The sequence below is a fragment of the Lepidochelys olivacea genome (assembly GCF_965140295.1).
Source record: "Lepidochelys olivacea isolate rLepOli2 genome assembly, chromosome: 22".
Lineage (NCBI taxonomy): Eukaryota > Metazoa > Chordata > Testudines > Cheloniidae > Lepidochelys > Lepidochelys olivacea.
Window position 1 is genome coordinate 14,077,356 of NC_140432.1, and position 16,236 is coordinate 14,093,591.

Here is a 16,236-nt window from a genome sequence, read left to right on the forward strand (position 1 = left end):
ACAACAATGGGCCTGATTCTGCCACACGGACTTACATCAACTATTGTCTCAGTCAATGACTAGCACCAACAAGGCTACTGTGAGCATGAGGGTCTACGGTGCACACACCAAGCAGGCAAAAGCCAGGCACTAGATAATTCTGGCAGCACACCTCTCAACCTGCCAAAGCCCAAACATGTGGAAGAGACCCAAAACGAGGGACACGCAAAAAAAAAAACCACACCTTATGATGGCAGGAAACCTGAAATGCAGGCTTCCCTCCTGTAGCATAAATAGCTCTCTCTGCCCCCTTAGTTCCATGCTGCTTTATTTGCAATCGCAATAATTTTCAGCAGCAAAAGTGAGGGGACATCAAATCTGAAATAAGCAACATTCCACGGGATGAGGAACATTTGGGAGGCACAGTGAGGTTTTTTGCTACTAAATGATGCCAAGTTTAAAAGTGGGGCTCTCATGCACCCCAACATTCTCAAGGGTTTGGATCAGAGGTTTTGCTTTAGCCTGCTATGAATTCCCAAAAGCCTCCTCCACACTGGACCATTATGGAAAACTTGTGGGATTAAACAAGAAAGCCAAAGAAGTCCACCGCCACCCATCACTGCAGTATCAGGGCACTTGCCACCCAAAATCAACAACACCTATTGAAGTCCCTAGTGAATTTCATGGAATTAATGGCATTTCTCCCTTTTGGGGTCACAACTCTGGGGATAGGGTAGTTTGGTTTTCTGTTTGGGGGATAGATTTTATGGATTTCCTCTTTTTTTTAATTGATTGTTGGAAGGGATTTAGAGAGGCTGTCAATGGTGTGTCATTCTGATGGCCAAAAGCCCTTTCTGAAGAGGACAGTTTTGCAGCGTTCCCTAAAGACAGTCAGATTCTGGATGCACCTGATCTCCTCTGGGAGTGTTCCCTACCTGAAGCCCCTCCACTGAAAATGTTCTGGTCCCAACCTGATTCCCCTTGATCATATTTACAGTTGCATTTTGTGTTTCCTTTTCTTTATACTGGGGAAAATTTGGATGAACCCAAGACTGTGATAGCATGTACCACAGCCCGTGGTGTGGGCGTAACATCTCACCCTGCTGTACACACAGGAACAAACCTCCTTGGTTCTTTCAAATGATGCTAGCTCATATACCTTGCCCAAGACACCTATGGAAGTTGGGTGCCTAAATCCCTTAGGCTCTAGGCCAAACTCCTGAGGAATGGAGTGGGAGGGGGGACTGTGTTTCGGAGGAGAAGGAAGACAGCTGAGTTTTATTAGGAACATCAGCCAGTCAGCCCCCAGGTGACCCTGTCACCTTTAACAAGCCTATTTAAGGTTGAGTCTTTATATAGAGGCTAAACTCACCAGTTGGTGAAGTTTTTCTGAGAAGGATCATACAGCTGAGCAGGGTAGCAAGAGTCTTAGGAGGTTAGTTAGTATGTAGGCTCTTTGAGCTATTAGGTAGGGAATCTAGCAAAAGGGCTTTCCCTTTTTTATTCTCAAGCTTCCTGTGAAGCGCTGACCCAGAATTAGGAATTCTCTCTGCCTCTGCTTTTATTCCTCCGATCCTCCCTGAAGAGACTCCAGTCTGTTGCTGTGCAGTCTTATGATCCTGGGGGGGAACTACTAGGAACTGAATGGCTGTAGGGATTAGTAATGGGCCTCTGAGCCTTGTTTCTTTGGTTTGCTGGTCTAAATTATGCCCCAGGTTGGTAATGTCTGATGCTTATCACCTGAATGTTTTATATAAAGTGAACTGTAAAGGAAGGTTTATGTTATCCTAGAACCTAACAATCTAACTCTCCTGGCCCTGGGGTGCCTTCCTTAAAAACCTTTTAAATCTTGGCAACTCTCCACATGCCAGAGTGCACAGTGCTCTGCTTAACTGGGGAAAATGTCCCCAGGAACTGATTTAGCCTAATGAGAGGGAATGGCAAAGTCTGCTGTTTAATTGAGACAGTATTTGCATCAGTTCCACTTAATGGAGATGTGTTTTGGTCTTTGCCAAGTGATTAAGTAGGTATGAAATCTGCATGAAATTCTAATTGTTGTCCTGCTAATACAGAAGCTACTGAAAAGTTCAGAAGGGAAAAATCAAGTCAAAATGCAGTGAAGATTTTCCTGTATTTGTAGTTTAGCATTTTGCTACTGGATCTCTTCCAGTTGTGGGGTTTTTTTGTATTTAATTATTTTCTCCTTACTGGAACCACTGCTTAGCTGAAGCAACAAGATGTCCACCCCAGCAGCTCCACCTACAAGCACTGTCCTTTGCAGAATTACAAGCAGGTAATTGCTAATGTAGACCAACAGACTAGCCTGGGGAAACAGCCACTGGGCATCTTTACTGCTCCTGCATTTTGTTTCTTTCTGTGAAAGGGGTAATATTCTCTGGCACCCAGCATTCTAATGCAGATATCTACACAGATGAGCAAAGCTAGATTCTGATCTATTTAGCTTGGCCTGTAGAATGGCTCAGGAGGGGAGAAGGTTTGCTGTGTTTCAACAACCCTCTACCTTCATATTTTAGCACTTCCAACAACTACAAAAATACTGCTGTTTAAACGCATTTTATACCCTTAAAAGTTATTACCAGGCTGTGTAGCTGTTGTGAGGCTGCTCTGCACACACAGTTGTACCTATTTAACTAAAATATCATTTTTATACTGAAGTTAAATGAGTGCAATTTTGTGTGGATGCTGAATCAGTGTGCCCAGTATGGGGGTTAGCACTCATCTAATTAAACAGGTGCTGTTCTGAAATAAACTGACGAACTTAATCTAATTTGAGGGCAAGTGTCCCCACCACAGCTGACACTGACCAGCCCCTTTGCTAAGGATCTCAGCAGCAGGACTCAATAGATTGTGCCCCCTCCCCTAATGCTATAGAGTTTCTCCAGGCCATGACTGAGACAGTAACTTAATTTAAAAAAAAAAATTTACAAATCATAATACTTAAAAACACACAAATGTAGTGGTGGCCAAATACCTGTCATTAAAGCTCTTCTTAATGGGCTCAGTCATCTGCATCAGTGAATTCATTCTGCTGTGAATCAGCAATCTGACTATATGACTCCAACAACAGCATGGGCTCCCCGCTTCCCTCCCCCAAGCAACTTTATTAATGAAAGTTCTGAGAGAGAAATACTTGGAGGCTGCTGCTATGCACTTCAAACAACCAGTACTGCACAAATGTGTGTCTAAGTATTTGATCATCTTCTCCCTTCCTTGTATGGATCTCTTCCAAAATGTGGAATTTAAACAAATTTTGTTACATTGTTCTGAAGTCTAGGAGTAACAAAAACAGTCATTCAAAAGGCTGACAGCTGTGTACATTCAAGTTAAAGGGATACCATCACTTAAAAACATTGGTCTGAAGCATTTAACTTTGTTACAAGTAGTGTCTCTCAGATTAAAAAAAATATATATATTCTGTTCAGTTTATTTACTTAAGTCATTTGGCAACACTCTGTAGAGTCCTCTCCTTGTTTCCCATCTCTGTGGACCTTCCATAGGCCAACAGCAGGTGAGAGAGGCTCAAAAGCAGACTGTGGTTTTAGGCAGGGCAAGTGCAGTATCTGAAACTGACTAGACTTCCAGCTGCCCACTGACAAGATTTCTATGTCCCTTTAAAAATACTCACAACATCAAAACAGGAATATTCACTCTACTATGCTGCTCCTCAAATATTTAAGCAGTTACCCGAGAGATCTCAAACTTGATTGGTGAAGAAGGAATCCCAAGAGAAAACCTTGTAGAAAACAAGTTAATGCTTTAAAAAGCTTAGTTAGGAGACCTTCGAACAGCCTTCTGAGAAAGTTGTGCAATTTCCTTGCGTGCTACTCTCTAGTGGGTCAGAAGGGAAACTATGCTATGACATGTATTGACAAAAGCAATGGGGCTTAAAGGCAAGGCCATCCTAACCCTCTTCTACTTGTCCTTTAATGAAAGTCATGCATTAAGTCTGGTAGGTAAATACCACACCCCCCTCTTCCTCCTGCTCACTCCTGAGAGTTCTGCAGCATCTTGGCACCGTGGATGCATTAAGATGGAGTGAGAACTTGAATGTCGTCTCCATGCTAGTGCCTTTGCATGTCACGTTCCCCATCACCTCCATCAGGGTACCTTCTGCTTTGCTTCCGAGCATCTCTTTCTATCCCTGCCAGCGTGCATCACTTCTTGTGGCGCTTGGGTTGAAAACACACGTGTGCCTGGATATGAAACATGGATGATTCGTTTCAAAGAACTAGCAGGCTAGCCTCATCCTTTTACAGTGAAGTCCAGTGTTTCCTCCTTGCGCCTAACGTCTCTGCTGTCAAGAAACCACCTCTACCAAACCCTTTTTAAGGTGTGTGGACCTCTGAAACATTGGGCTTTTACAAAGCTTAGGATAATCTGGGTCCTCATCTTAGAGAGGTGGGAGCAGCACCCTGTTGGAATTCAGCTCCCAGAAATTGAAGCAATGCTCCTGGGGCCCTCAGTTACTCGGCAAGAGTGGAGTCTCCAGGAGCAGAGAGGGAGTTGGTGCAATCCCAGGGAATATAAGGGGGCTTCAGTCATGGGAGCAGGGAAAGTTAAGGCTCTGCTGAGGTCAGTGTATTCTAGAGATAGCTCCATAGAAAGCATTAGATGTAACAGCCACCATGCTAGGGGGCTGTGACCTCTCGGTTAAGATTGCAGCTAAATGTTTTGCTAAGCGCTCTGGCTGAAGGACACAGGGTCAAACTGTGCAGCAGAGTAACGCCACTGACTGCACCAGCTTTACTGCTGACTTACCCCAGTATAAATAAGAGCAGAATTTGCCCAAATGCCAGCCAAACGATAAACGCTGAAACCTGCTGTTGCATAACAAAAATACAATGAAACCTTGAATACGTCTCCCCACCTGCTTTAACTGGAACAGTAGAAACACTGTGATGGAACACTGTTCCCAGGTAAATATCTCGCCTGCCAAGTTTCAGCATAAAGCAAGCATCAGAGACCGAGATAAGGCCACCTCTTCCCACCAAAATCCTACTGGTGAGGACAGCATGTAAATGCAGAAAGTTATAAAGTTTTAGCGCTAGCTGCAACAGTATGGTCAAGTTTATAAGAGGCAGTGTTGTCCAGTGGATAGATCCGTGGACTAGGACTTAATAGACTTGGGTTGCAGTCCTGTCTCTGCCCCTTGTCTCCTGAGTGCTATTTACCCTATTTATTATTTTCCCTTTTGCACAATGCTTAATGGGCAGCAGGCTTAAACAAATAAAAGGAAGTTCCTCTTCACACAGCGCACAGTCAACCTGTGGAACTCCTTGCCTGAGGAGGTTGTGAAGGCTAGGACTATAACAGAGTTTAAAAGAGAACTGGATAAATTCGTGGAGGTTAATAAGTCCATTTATGGCTATTATTCAGGATAGGTAAGGAATGGTGTCCCTAGCCTCTGTTTGTCAAAGGGTGGAGATGGATGGCAGGAGAAAGATCACTAGATCATTACCTGTTAAGTTCACTCCCTCTGGGGCACCTGGCATTGGCCACTGTCAGCAGACAGGATACTGGGCTGGACGGACCTTTGGTCTGAGCCAGTATGGCCGTTCTTATGTAAATCGGGGATCACATCATGAAGTTAACAGGCAGCAAGTTTAAAACAAGTAAGAAGTACTTCTTCACACAATGCACAATTAACCTGTGGAAATCGTTGCCATGGGATGTTGAGGGCCAAAAGTGTAACTGGATTCAAAAAAGAACTAAATAAGTTCATGGAGGATAGGTCCATCAAGGCTATTAGCCAAGATGGTGAGGGATGTAACCCTATGCTTGGGGTGACCCTAAACCGCCTGCAGCCAGGAGGGGAAGATAGGGATAGATATCTACAGAATTGCCCTGTTCTGTACACTCCCCATGAAGCTCTGGTATTGGCTACTGTCGGAGACAAGATACTGGGCTAGATAGCCCATGGGTCTGACCCAGAGTGCCCATTCTTATGTGCCCTTGCATAAATCACTTCACTTTTGTGCCTTTATTGCACCATCTGTATGCAGGGTGTGTGGGGGATGATACTGGATGCTTTTGTTAACCAACTGATTTATATCAGCTGGGTACTGCTATGATTTTTGGGAATGAATGGGAGAAAATGGAACTTTTGGCTGATTTTCTGTATTGCTACAAGTAAGCTTGTCTGAACCATACAAAAGTTACTTTGACAATCCAGACTGGCTACCTAATGCTCAAGGGTTGTTTAATTATCATTTGTATTAGATACCAACAAACACCCAGCACAAAAGCTGGATGCTAGAAGGTTAAACTCTGTTCTTGGAAGGACAATTATTGATGGGCTGGCAAATTAGGTCAAAATTAAGTATGGTTCATTTCAAATGTAGTGAAATTGATTTCTGCATTCACATAAGATGGAATTTGCCCTGCCAAGCAGATTTCTATACTCTTCAAAAATAGAATGTTCTCTGTCCACATCACCAAATCTCCTCTCTCCCCCTCCTCCCTCTCACAATCAGATCAGTCCCCAGAAAAGGTTTGTTCCCACAGATGCTGGGCTATTTGCCCCTTAAACAAATTAACAAAATGTGATCTGGCAATCCTCAAATGTGATCAAGTTGAAAACAAAACAAAATACAGTGAAGCAAATTGAGCATGGGGTACCAGCCTGGGACTCCGAAAATCTAACCTTAGCTCTGCAGCTGAACTGCCGCACGGCCTTCAGCAAGTTACTTTACCTCTGTTCTTCTCCCTCGCCACCCCCGGATGAAACCTATCAATCTGATATTTCTGACAGTGCTTTGCAATGGGCGAGTGTGCTACGTAACCCAGCTAAAAATACTCTTTAAAAAGCCAGCTGGATATTATTTATTGGATGTGGGGTGCAGGGGGACTCAAATGATTTTTCTCACCAGCCTTGGCAAATTAACACCTTGAAGACCCAGTCTGAGTTTCATTGTAGGGACCTACTACATTGTAATATAATGTAGGTTGCAGTAGGGCTCAGCGCGGTAGGTGTTATGCAAACACAAGGACGAGACCGTCTCTGCCCCCAAAGAACATGCATTAAGAGGAAAGGTTACTGAGGTGACGATAGGCCTTCCAAGTTTATTAGTGACATTTCTTTTAACATAAATGCAAAAGGGCTTTGCAGACCCCTTTGGGGACGATGCTCCATGCATAGCCCTTGAGTGGGAATCGAGGCTACTGTTATTGGCAGAGTGAAGAGGGCTGGAGCACCAACACAAGGGGGGTAGTAAAGTAGTCTTTAAGGGGCAGAATTACACATGGCCTTGACAACAACAGCAAGAGTCTGAACTTGATGTGGCGGAGAAAGTCAGTGGCTGGTTTCAAAAGGGGTTTAACGTGGGGTCAATGAGCAAGACTTTTAACTGCTCTAGTTTGTCTGAACTGGAGTGGGGAGGATGGCATGGGTGTCAGAAGCCAGTGAGGAGGAGGCTGCAAAAACTGAGGCAGGAGACGAGGCCTGGATGAGGGAGGTCTGTGTGTGGACAAAGAAGGGTCAAATTTTTACACACCGCTTCATCGCTTTAAACTAGGAGCAAGGCTGTAGAAATTCCACTCCTTAACGTGTCCATGTCCTTTGTTTCCATCAGAGTTGGGAGACAGCCACTGAGATCTCGCTTGTGCTGGTTCATCGGTTCCTCTTCCAAGCTGGCTACGGCATGAAGCGGATTTAGATACTGAATTCCACGGTGGTGGAGGAAAGCTAGTCCAGAGAAGAGGTAAGCCATGCAATGACAGTGGGGATCTCTGTTCTCCCCCTTGCACACACAATAATATACACTAGGAATGGAATTCCCCTTATTCCTAAGGGGGACACATCTGGGTGTCCCAGGAAGTTTTTCAGGTGGCTGAAATGTGCTCTGGACACCAACAGAGATCTGTGACAGCGGGCTGCGAATGGCTCTCTCAGGATTCTCTGGGTGTAGGGGTGCTATTGTTGTAAGGAAGCACGGAGTTAAAAGCACTGGAACTGTTAGACAGGAAAGGAGCAGCTGCGGGCAGGTTAACAACAACTAATGTCTTGGGTCCAATCACTTGATGATGCCTTCAGCAGGGAAGGGGCTATCCAGAGGCAACCAAGTTGCTGATGCACGCCCAGCAGTGCAGGTGTCGAAAGAGCAACCTTCAGAACTGTAGGCACGTCTCGCCAGGCTGCATGGAGCTCTGAGCAGAACACGGGGTTGCGCTGTGTTAGAATCATAGAATATCAGGGTTGGAAGGGACCCCTGAAGGTCATCTAGTCCAACCCCCTGCTCGAAGCAGGACCAATTCCCAGTTAAATCATCCCAGCCAGGGCTTTGTCAAGCCTGACCTTAAAAACCTCTAAGGAAGGAGATTCTACCACCTCCCTAGGTAACGCATTCCAGTGTTTCACCACCCTCTTAGTGAAAAAGTTTTTCCTAATATCCAATCTAAACCTCCCCCACTGCAACTTGAGACCATTACTCCTCGTTCTGTCATCTGCTACCATTGAGAACAGTCTAGAGCCATCCTCTTTGGAACCCCCTTTCAGGTAGTTGAAAGCAGCTATCAAATCCCCCCTCATTCTTCTCTTCTGCAGGCTAAACAATCCCAGCTCCCTCAGCCTCTCCTCATAACTCGTGTGTTTTAGACCCCTAATCATTTTTGTTGCCATTTTGTTGTTGTTTCGTTTCAATTTCACCCATGAGCAAAAACCACTCTTATCTTGAAACCGAGTCTCCTGAGTCTAGCTCGCAGCTTGTGAGGCTGAAACACAGCAGCCGATGCCTTAGAATAAGCAAGAGCCAGATGGAGAAAAGGGGCGCAAAGGGAAGACAGAAAGCTCCCGATAATCTGACCTGGAGCATACCACTAAGTTAAATACGTTGTACATCTCTGATGCAGGGCCTGACTTCCAGAGGCGCTGAGCACCTGCAGCTCCTACTGAGTTAAGCTGTGGGTGCTCAGTGCTTCTGAAAACTGGCTCCCGGAAACCATCCAGGGAACTGTCGCTTAATACAGTGGGGGAGAAAAGGAATGTTATAATTCCTTAAGCTTGCACATTAAGCCAAGTGACAAGCTGAGAGGGAAAGTTTCCCGTCCTTGCCACCCATCTTGTTGGCTCTCTGGAACAGGGAATGATCTTAAAGCACCTAGCGCTAGGTAAGCTATATGCTGGTCTCATAGAGTCCCCCAGCTTTAGGTCTTTCCTTTCCTGTCTCTGGCTCCCTGATGATCCCCAGACACACAACTAGGAGCCAGGGACTCTACAAACCCTTAATTGCAGCATTCCCTCTGAGATAGGAAGTACTAACCCCTAGCTACGGGGGGGGGAATCAAAGGATTAGCGATTTGTCCAAGATTTTGCAGAGCCAGGATTAGGTTTGTAAAGATCCCTGAGGAGCTGAGAAGTGCTTAGTATTGCATTTTCGTTCAGGTTCTCTATCTCCTATTTGGAGAGGGCTGAGGGGGACACGCAGAGCTGGACTTCTTATTGGAGAAACAAAATGGGGATATGAGAGCTGACGTGACCACTAGCAAAGGCCCCAAATCGTGTCTGTCACATTGGGCTTTTAGTCAATATATCCCCAAAAAATCACGCTGCCCATCTGCTTTTGTTCAAGTCAAAAGGAACCAATGGACAAGCAGACTTTTAGCAAGACCGTATTGCTGGATGGGGCCTCCATGAGATTTTGCCCGATACGCAGCTGTTAGAAGGTACTGTGAATAGAAGCTGGGCAGTATGTTTCCTTTGTCTTGCTGACTGTAGCAGTCTTGGACTGATCTATCCAAGGTACTTCACTCAACTGAAGTCTAAAGCTGATGCTGACCCTTTCTAAAATTGCCCTTCTGTCTGAATCTTTTCCTACTATTGTTACGAGAAACACCTGTGACAAAAGGAGAGGGGTTCCTTTATGTTGGTGCATTTGACAGTACTTCAAGGGTAGCCAGTTCTAGAATGTCCCTTGCCTAATCACTAAGCTCGTCCTTTCCCTCTGTTTGGGTAAGTAACAGGGGACAGGACACTTTAGAAAAGAGAAAATGCCATAGTTAAAAACTACAAGATGGTACCGGAAACTTCTTTCTGCAATGAAGTTTCAAGCTGACATTCGCCCTCTGCTATCTGGAACCTGGGCCCTAGATTTCTCATAGCCTGTTCTGTAGCAGTGGAAGGATAAGAGGTTAAAACTCAAGCCTCAAAACAGCGTATCATGCTGTTAGGAAGAGTGACTCAGTTCTCCAGGGAAAGCACTCTTTGAAAATTAAAGGCAACAAGAAAAGGCCAAATAAAGTGGAACTTTGATGTTTTACTCCTACTGCTGCTTCCCATTTGTCCTGGTCTGGTTGGCAATGGAATTACTGTGGTCGGTTTTATTCAATCTCTGATGTTGCAGACTGCTGCCAAAACTTTCCACCTGAGCTGTTCAGGAGGGTTGAATGAAAGCCACTGGAGGCTGAGTGGGAATTGATAGAATAGTGGTACTAAAAGCGAGAGTGAGTGTCAGGTTCTCTGCAAATGACCTCATTATGCTCTCTCAAATGCAGTAAGTGTCAGGAAAGCCAACAAGCATTGTGTCAGATGTGTAGGAACTGCTCTCTCCAGGCGTTCGGAGAAATGACCTCAGAGCAGCCTTTCCCCAACCTGCTCTTTTCCTGCTTCACCATTAAAGCAGCTCTTACTGTGCCAAAAAGTCTACATCCTCTATTTCAAATGGGATGGATCAGTAGATCCCATTCCACATCTTGCTGCTTTGCTGGATTCTCCCTTCAGGATATCAGCAAAAAAATCTGTAAGATGTGATGAACTGAAATGGCATTAAGGGTCAGAATGTGTGGGGAAACTAGACTTCTTTATGTGGCAAAACCCAGACTGAAGCATGAAGCAAAACATTGCTCAATGATGGCTAGTTACACTTCCCCTGAGCAGCCTTGAGCTAACGCGGGGTTCAGAACCAAGTTCAAGTAAAGGCCATCGCTTGAATAACTTAATGTAGTGACAGGTTTCAGAGTAACAGCCGTGTTAGTCTGTATTCGCAAAAAGAAAAGGAGGACTTGTGGCACCTTAGAGACTAACCAATTTATTTGAGCATGAGCTTTCGTGAGCTACAGCATCCGATGAAGTGAGCTGTAGCTCACGAAAGCTCATGCTCAAATAAATTGGTTAGTCTCTAAGGTGCCACAAGTCCTCCTTTTCTTTTTAATGTAGTGAGGCCTTCTGTAAACTGGACGAGCTGCTTTGTTAACTTCAGGGCTGCCTCTAGCAGGCACCAAGCAAGCTGCATTACAACACTCCTTTCCTGTCCCTGCTTAAAGTGACCCCCTGCAATTCTCAAAAAGGGTTTCTGTGAACTATTGTCAATGCAGTGAAACATGTTCAGTATCAAAACTTGTGCTAGGAGACTACAGTGAAACGCTTCTACTCTCTGATCTCCACACCACTTTCTCTCAACACTATTCAGAAACAGGTTTCAGAGTAACAGCCGTGTTAGTCTGTATTCGCAAAAAGAAAAGGAGTACTTGTGGCACCTTAGAGACATCCGATGAAGTGAGCTGTAGTTCACGAAAGCTTATGCTCAAATAAATTGGTTAGTCTCTAAAGTGCCACAAGTCCTCCTTTTCTTTATTCAGAAACAAGCTCCTTTTCTCTCTCCTCCCTCTTCCCCTGCCGCGCCCGGGGTTGATGGAAGGCAGATCCTGAATCCATTGCATGGTGGCTTCAGAAAGGTGCATATAAAATGCTGCCTTGGGATGCGATTTCTTTTATGGCGGAAGGGTGGGTTAAGTGAAGTACTAAGTGCAAATCACTCAGCCACATTCATTTTAGCTGTGCTTTGTATTATGTTCAGTCTGAATAAAATGCCTCTACCCCTTCAAGATGTGCATTTATAGTTTCACAGGCAACGTGAGTGATTTTTTTCCATGCAATCCCCTCTTTCCCCTTCATTGTTTCCAGAGAAGGGACCTACCTTGTTCCAGGCAGATCATTCTATAGGAGATGCTACCCTCTTTTACAGAGGTAAACGTCTCGTGTATTTATCTGTTGCTAACATTTAGATGACTAAAATCAAGAGGTTTTCTTTCAAGTTCTGCTGCTACGTGTGACTAAAGCAGTCTCTAGTCTAATGCACTTCATGCCAGCGAAGGAGTTGGAATGTTGTGGGCTACAAGCTGCAGGGGGAGGAATGTCTGTCTCCAAAATCTGTCATCAGTTTCTCAAAACTGTCATTTCAGGACACCTACTAGGCTGAGTAACTTTCAGCACCCAAACTTTCAACCTGTAACTGCCTGCCCATGTCCCATCTACAGGAAAGGCCACCCATGCCTTTTTGCTCGAGGCAAAAGGTGAACATTGTATTTATACACAAAATGGGACTGGACGCCACTTTAGCGGGAATGGAAGTCATTTGCACAGCACCGAGTGTCAGAACAGAGCCTGTGCAGTTGATTTCAAACTACTTACAATTTTCAGTCTGAAATTTGATTTTTTTTAATTGATTTGTTTACATGTGGGCCAGACAATGTCACCTTGGCATTGTCAATACCACAACCCGACCACCGATCTCCCTGAATTTATCCACCAAGCCTATTGTTTTATTAGCACCGTCAGGGGGGAGGGAGGGTTAAAGGAGGTCCTCAAGAGGAAATCTGATTTCTTGATAAGACGACACACTAACTGGGGAAACCATCTGCACTGTTTCTGATTGTTTACAAGATAACCTAACCTCTGTATGGCAGAGGGCAATTTACCCTTCCGGTTGCAGGACCCAGAGCCAACCCCAAGTAAAACGGTTCAGAGTTGCCATTTAAATTATTTGATGAGGGGGTGCATGCAGGGTGATTTTAATATTCGTTCTAAGCAGAACAGTGTTTACTTCCTTGCACTGGACTGATGCAATGCTCCCTTCTGCTCGGTTTGGTTTTAACTACCAAATATTAAAATAAACGCTTCTGAGTTCTCCAACCAGGGAGCAACGAATCATGCCACTTGGCTCTAACGGGACCTGTGCGTGACCTGGGCCACCTTTCCTGAAAAAACGGGGGGAGAGCTCCGGGAATGTGCACGGAGGGTCTGGTGCTTTGGACAGGTGAGAGAGCCGAGATGCAAGGTGCTCCGGTCATATTTAGAGTGCGTGCCAGTGACCGGGGGGGGAGAATGACTGCATGCATTGCTTTCAACACCCCGCTCTAGAAGGGGAGCGCTGCACAGAGCCACAGCCCGTTTGCAATGGGAGGGGAAACGCGATGCAAGGGACGAGCGCCGCTGGAAGCTGGGGTTGCAAGGCGTGCACACAACAACATGCCCCTCATTGCACGCGACGCTCCCCTTTCTCAACTGGGGGGAGGGGGGTGTTCCGTGGCCGGGAACGCCTGCAACCCGGGGTCCTGCAAGGGGACCCCGGCAAGGCAAGCGTGCAGCGGGGGGGGGGGGGTCGCAGGGTGTTGCCAGGCTACTCACCTGTCCGTACACCGTCAGGAGCTCTTGCCGCGGTCCCGCAGCGCCCCTCTTCCTCCGCGGCTGCAGCCCCTCGCCTGCCCTGCCCGTCCCTCTGTCACCCGGGCTCAGCGCCTCTCCCTGCAGCAGCGCGAAGCCCCGCTCCTGCGGCCGGGCTGCAGCCCCCCCGTGCAGCCGCAGCGTCCCGCCGGCGGCCGGGTCGGGGCTCCAGGCGAGCAGCAGCAGGGCGGCCAGGCAGGGGAGGCTCCGCTCCCCACGGCTGCTCCCTGTCGCCATGTTCCTCCCTCCCTCCTCCTCCCGGGTGCTGGTGGGGCTGCTGCAAAGTGGGGCGCCGCCGCCAGGAGAGAATGTGCAATAGGGACGGGGCGGGGGGGGGGGAGACGCAACCGCGGCGGCCCGAGCTGGCGCGAGCCGCGGCCGGGCTCCGCACGCGCGGCTGCGGGGGCTGCGCGGCGCCCCTTTGCTCCGCGCGTGTGGCCGGGGCGGGAGGGAAGCGCCGCCGAGCCTGCTGGCACCGGCCGCCTGGGTGCGACTTGCAAGTCACGTGTCGTCGCCGGGCTCTAAGCCGCTTTGCTTCCTCTCCTGACCCAGAGGAAACAGGGCAGCCCCAGAAGCAGATGACCTCTTCCTTCCCCCCCACACACACACACACTCCCGCCACCCCCAGAAATCCTAGCTACGAGCTTCTTGAAGATTTTTTTCAATCTGTTTGCAAGGCATGAGCTGGAACGGCCAGTGTGGTCGCTTAAGAGGGCGGTGAGGCCGCAAGGGCTGCATTTGCGGGCGTAAGAAAGCATCCCGCGTGCACCCCAAACTCGGGTGCATCTGAAAAGGGGTCTGGATGCAGAGGGAAGGTAACATCTGGGCCTTTCTGTCTCGGGGTTTTATACTGCCACCTATCACTGCAGCATCTGCGTGCACTTTCAAAAGTAACCTCTGTGTCTGAGCTCCTGCAAGCTTTTTGCATTTGTGAGGTGGTAATTATCTAAATACAGTTTATTTTATAGAGCCCCCCAAAAGCATGCAAGGTGCTACACCGAGCTAGAATAAGTCAGCTTTCTCCCCCTACCACTTACAATCTTACACCATCATGGTTTAAGAAGACGACAGGTTTCAGAGGAGCAGCCGTGTTAGTCTGCATCCGCAAGAAGAACAGGAGGACTTGTGGCCCCTTAGAGACGAACCAATTTATTTGAGCATGAGCTTTCGTGAGCTACAGCTCACTTCATCGGTACTCTAAGGTGCCACAAGTACTCCTTTTCTTAAGAAGACAAGTGAGCGTGGACACCAGATGGGTGGCTTTGTGGTCACGTCTTAGGTCAAAATGATCGGAGATCAGGGGTGGCCAACCTGTGGCTCCGGAGCCCCATGCGGCTCTTCAGAAGTTAATATGCAGCTCCTTGCACAGGCACCGACTCCAGGACTGGAGCTACAGGCGTCAACTTTCCAATGTGCCGTGGGGTGCTTACTGCTCAACCCCTGGCTCTGCCACTGGCCCTGTCCCTACTCCACCCCTTCCTGCTGTGCCCTCGCTCCTCCCCCTCTCCCCCGGGGCCTCCTGCACACCACGAAACAGCTGATCGGGAGAGAGGCAGCAGGGCACGGATCGGCTTAGCTGACAGTGGGCGGGAGGCGCGGGGAATGGGGGTGGGAACTGATGGGGGGCTGCTGACGTATTACTGTGGCTCTCTGGCAATGTACATTGGTAAATTCTGGCTCCTTCTCCAGCTCAGGTTGGCCACCCCGTCATAGACAATCACTGGTGTTGGTTGTCTTCACTGGGGGGAGGGCTAACTTGAGACATCTTGTACCTGGTTTTCATAAGCCCTGAGCATTGACAACTCCACCTGAACTCAGCTGGAGTGATGGATGCATGGCATTTCTGCAGATCATGCCCAAGATATCTACAGCTGAGTATGCAAAAATGAGATCGCTAATCAGAGGCTGCTCAAAAAATTGCGGTGGAGCTTTCTTTGCGTTAACTTTTCCCTGTCTATAAAACGGGGGTAACGTGCCCATCAAGCAGGGATTTTGTGAGACTTTATTACAAAATGTTTGAAAAGCGTTTTGAGAACTAAATGCCATATAAATTACAAGTGTTCTTTGCACCAGCAAAAGATTGATTACCCACGTGAAACTGCAAGTGCAATATTTTTAGGCACGCACCGGTTTCAAATTGCCTGCATCTAAAATTTTACTACACACGACAGTCATTTTGGAGGGGAGGATGGCAAGTCGTATTGTTTCAGAGTCTACATTTTGTGAGCAAAGGTAGAGGCCATGTGACCGCATCTGAAGCTGGTGCAGTCCATCTCTTAACCAACAAAGACAGGTAGCAACATATCACCTCCCTACCCACATGATGGGGATGTTCCAATCTACTGCAAGGAATGCCAAGCCATTCACACTGCTCCAAGACACGTACAGCATAAAGATGGTATGATAAATGTAAGTCATGAAGCTGAGGCTAGAAGGTTTATAGTGGTGGAACCTGAGCTGGGGAGCACCTTACAAGAAGGAAATTAGAAGGAGCTTGACCTTGGTATATCTGGGGCTAAAGACAAAAGCCACCTCTTTGGAAATACCTTTCCTCTGCAATATATTCCTAGGACCAATCCACAAATGGAGAAACTGGAACAGAAGAAATGTGAGGGAAGAAGAAAGCAAGAATCCCTTAAATCTGCACCAAGAACAAATGCAGACTGTGAGAAAATTGCTGCTTGGTTACACTGTGTCCTACCTTTAATTTCAAAGGCTACTCTGGCCTAATAATACTGAGCACCAAATCTCCCCACTTTTGAAAACATGGCCATTAAGTCTTTAATGGAAGAATGATTTAT

General features: G+C 47.0%; 1 protein-coding gene across 3 annotated transcripts in view; it reads right to left on the minus strand.

Annotated features, from left to right (window-relative positions):
- The window catches only part of SORL1 (sortilin related receptor 1), a 101,609-nt gene extending 87,908 nt beyond the window's left edge, over positions 1-13,701 (minus strand). For all 3 annotated transcript variants that reach the window (XM_084611842.1, XM_084611843.1, XM_084611841.1), the window contains exon 1: positions 13,400-13,701. In XM_084611842.1, coding sequence (XP_084467968.1) covers positions 13,400-13,672 — 273 coding nt within the window. In that variant the 5' untranslated portion in view covers positions 13,673-13,701. The remainder of the gene's footprint in view (positions 1-13,399) is intronic.
- Positions 13,702-16,236: the final 2,535 nt, after the last annotated feature.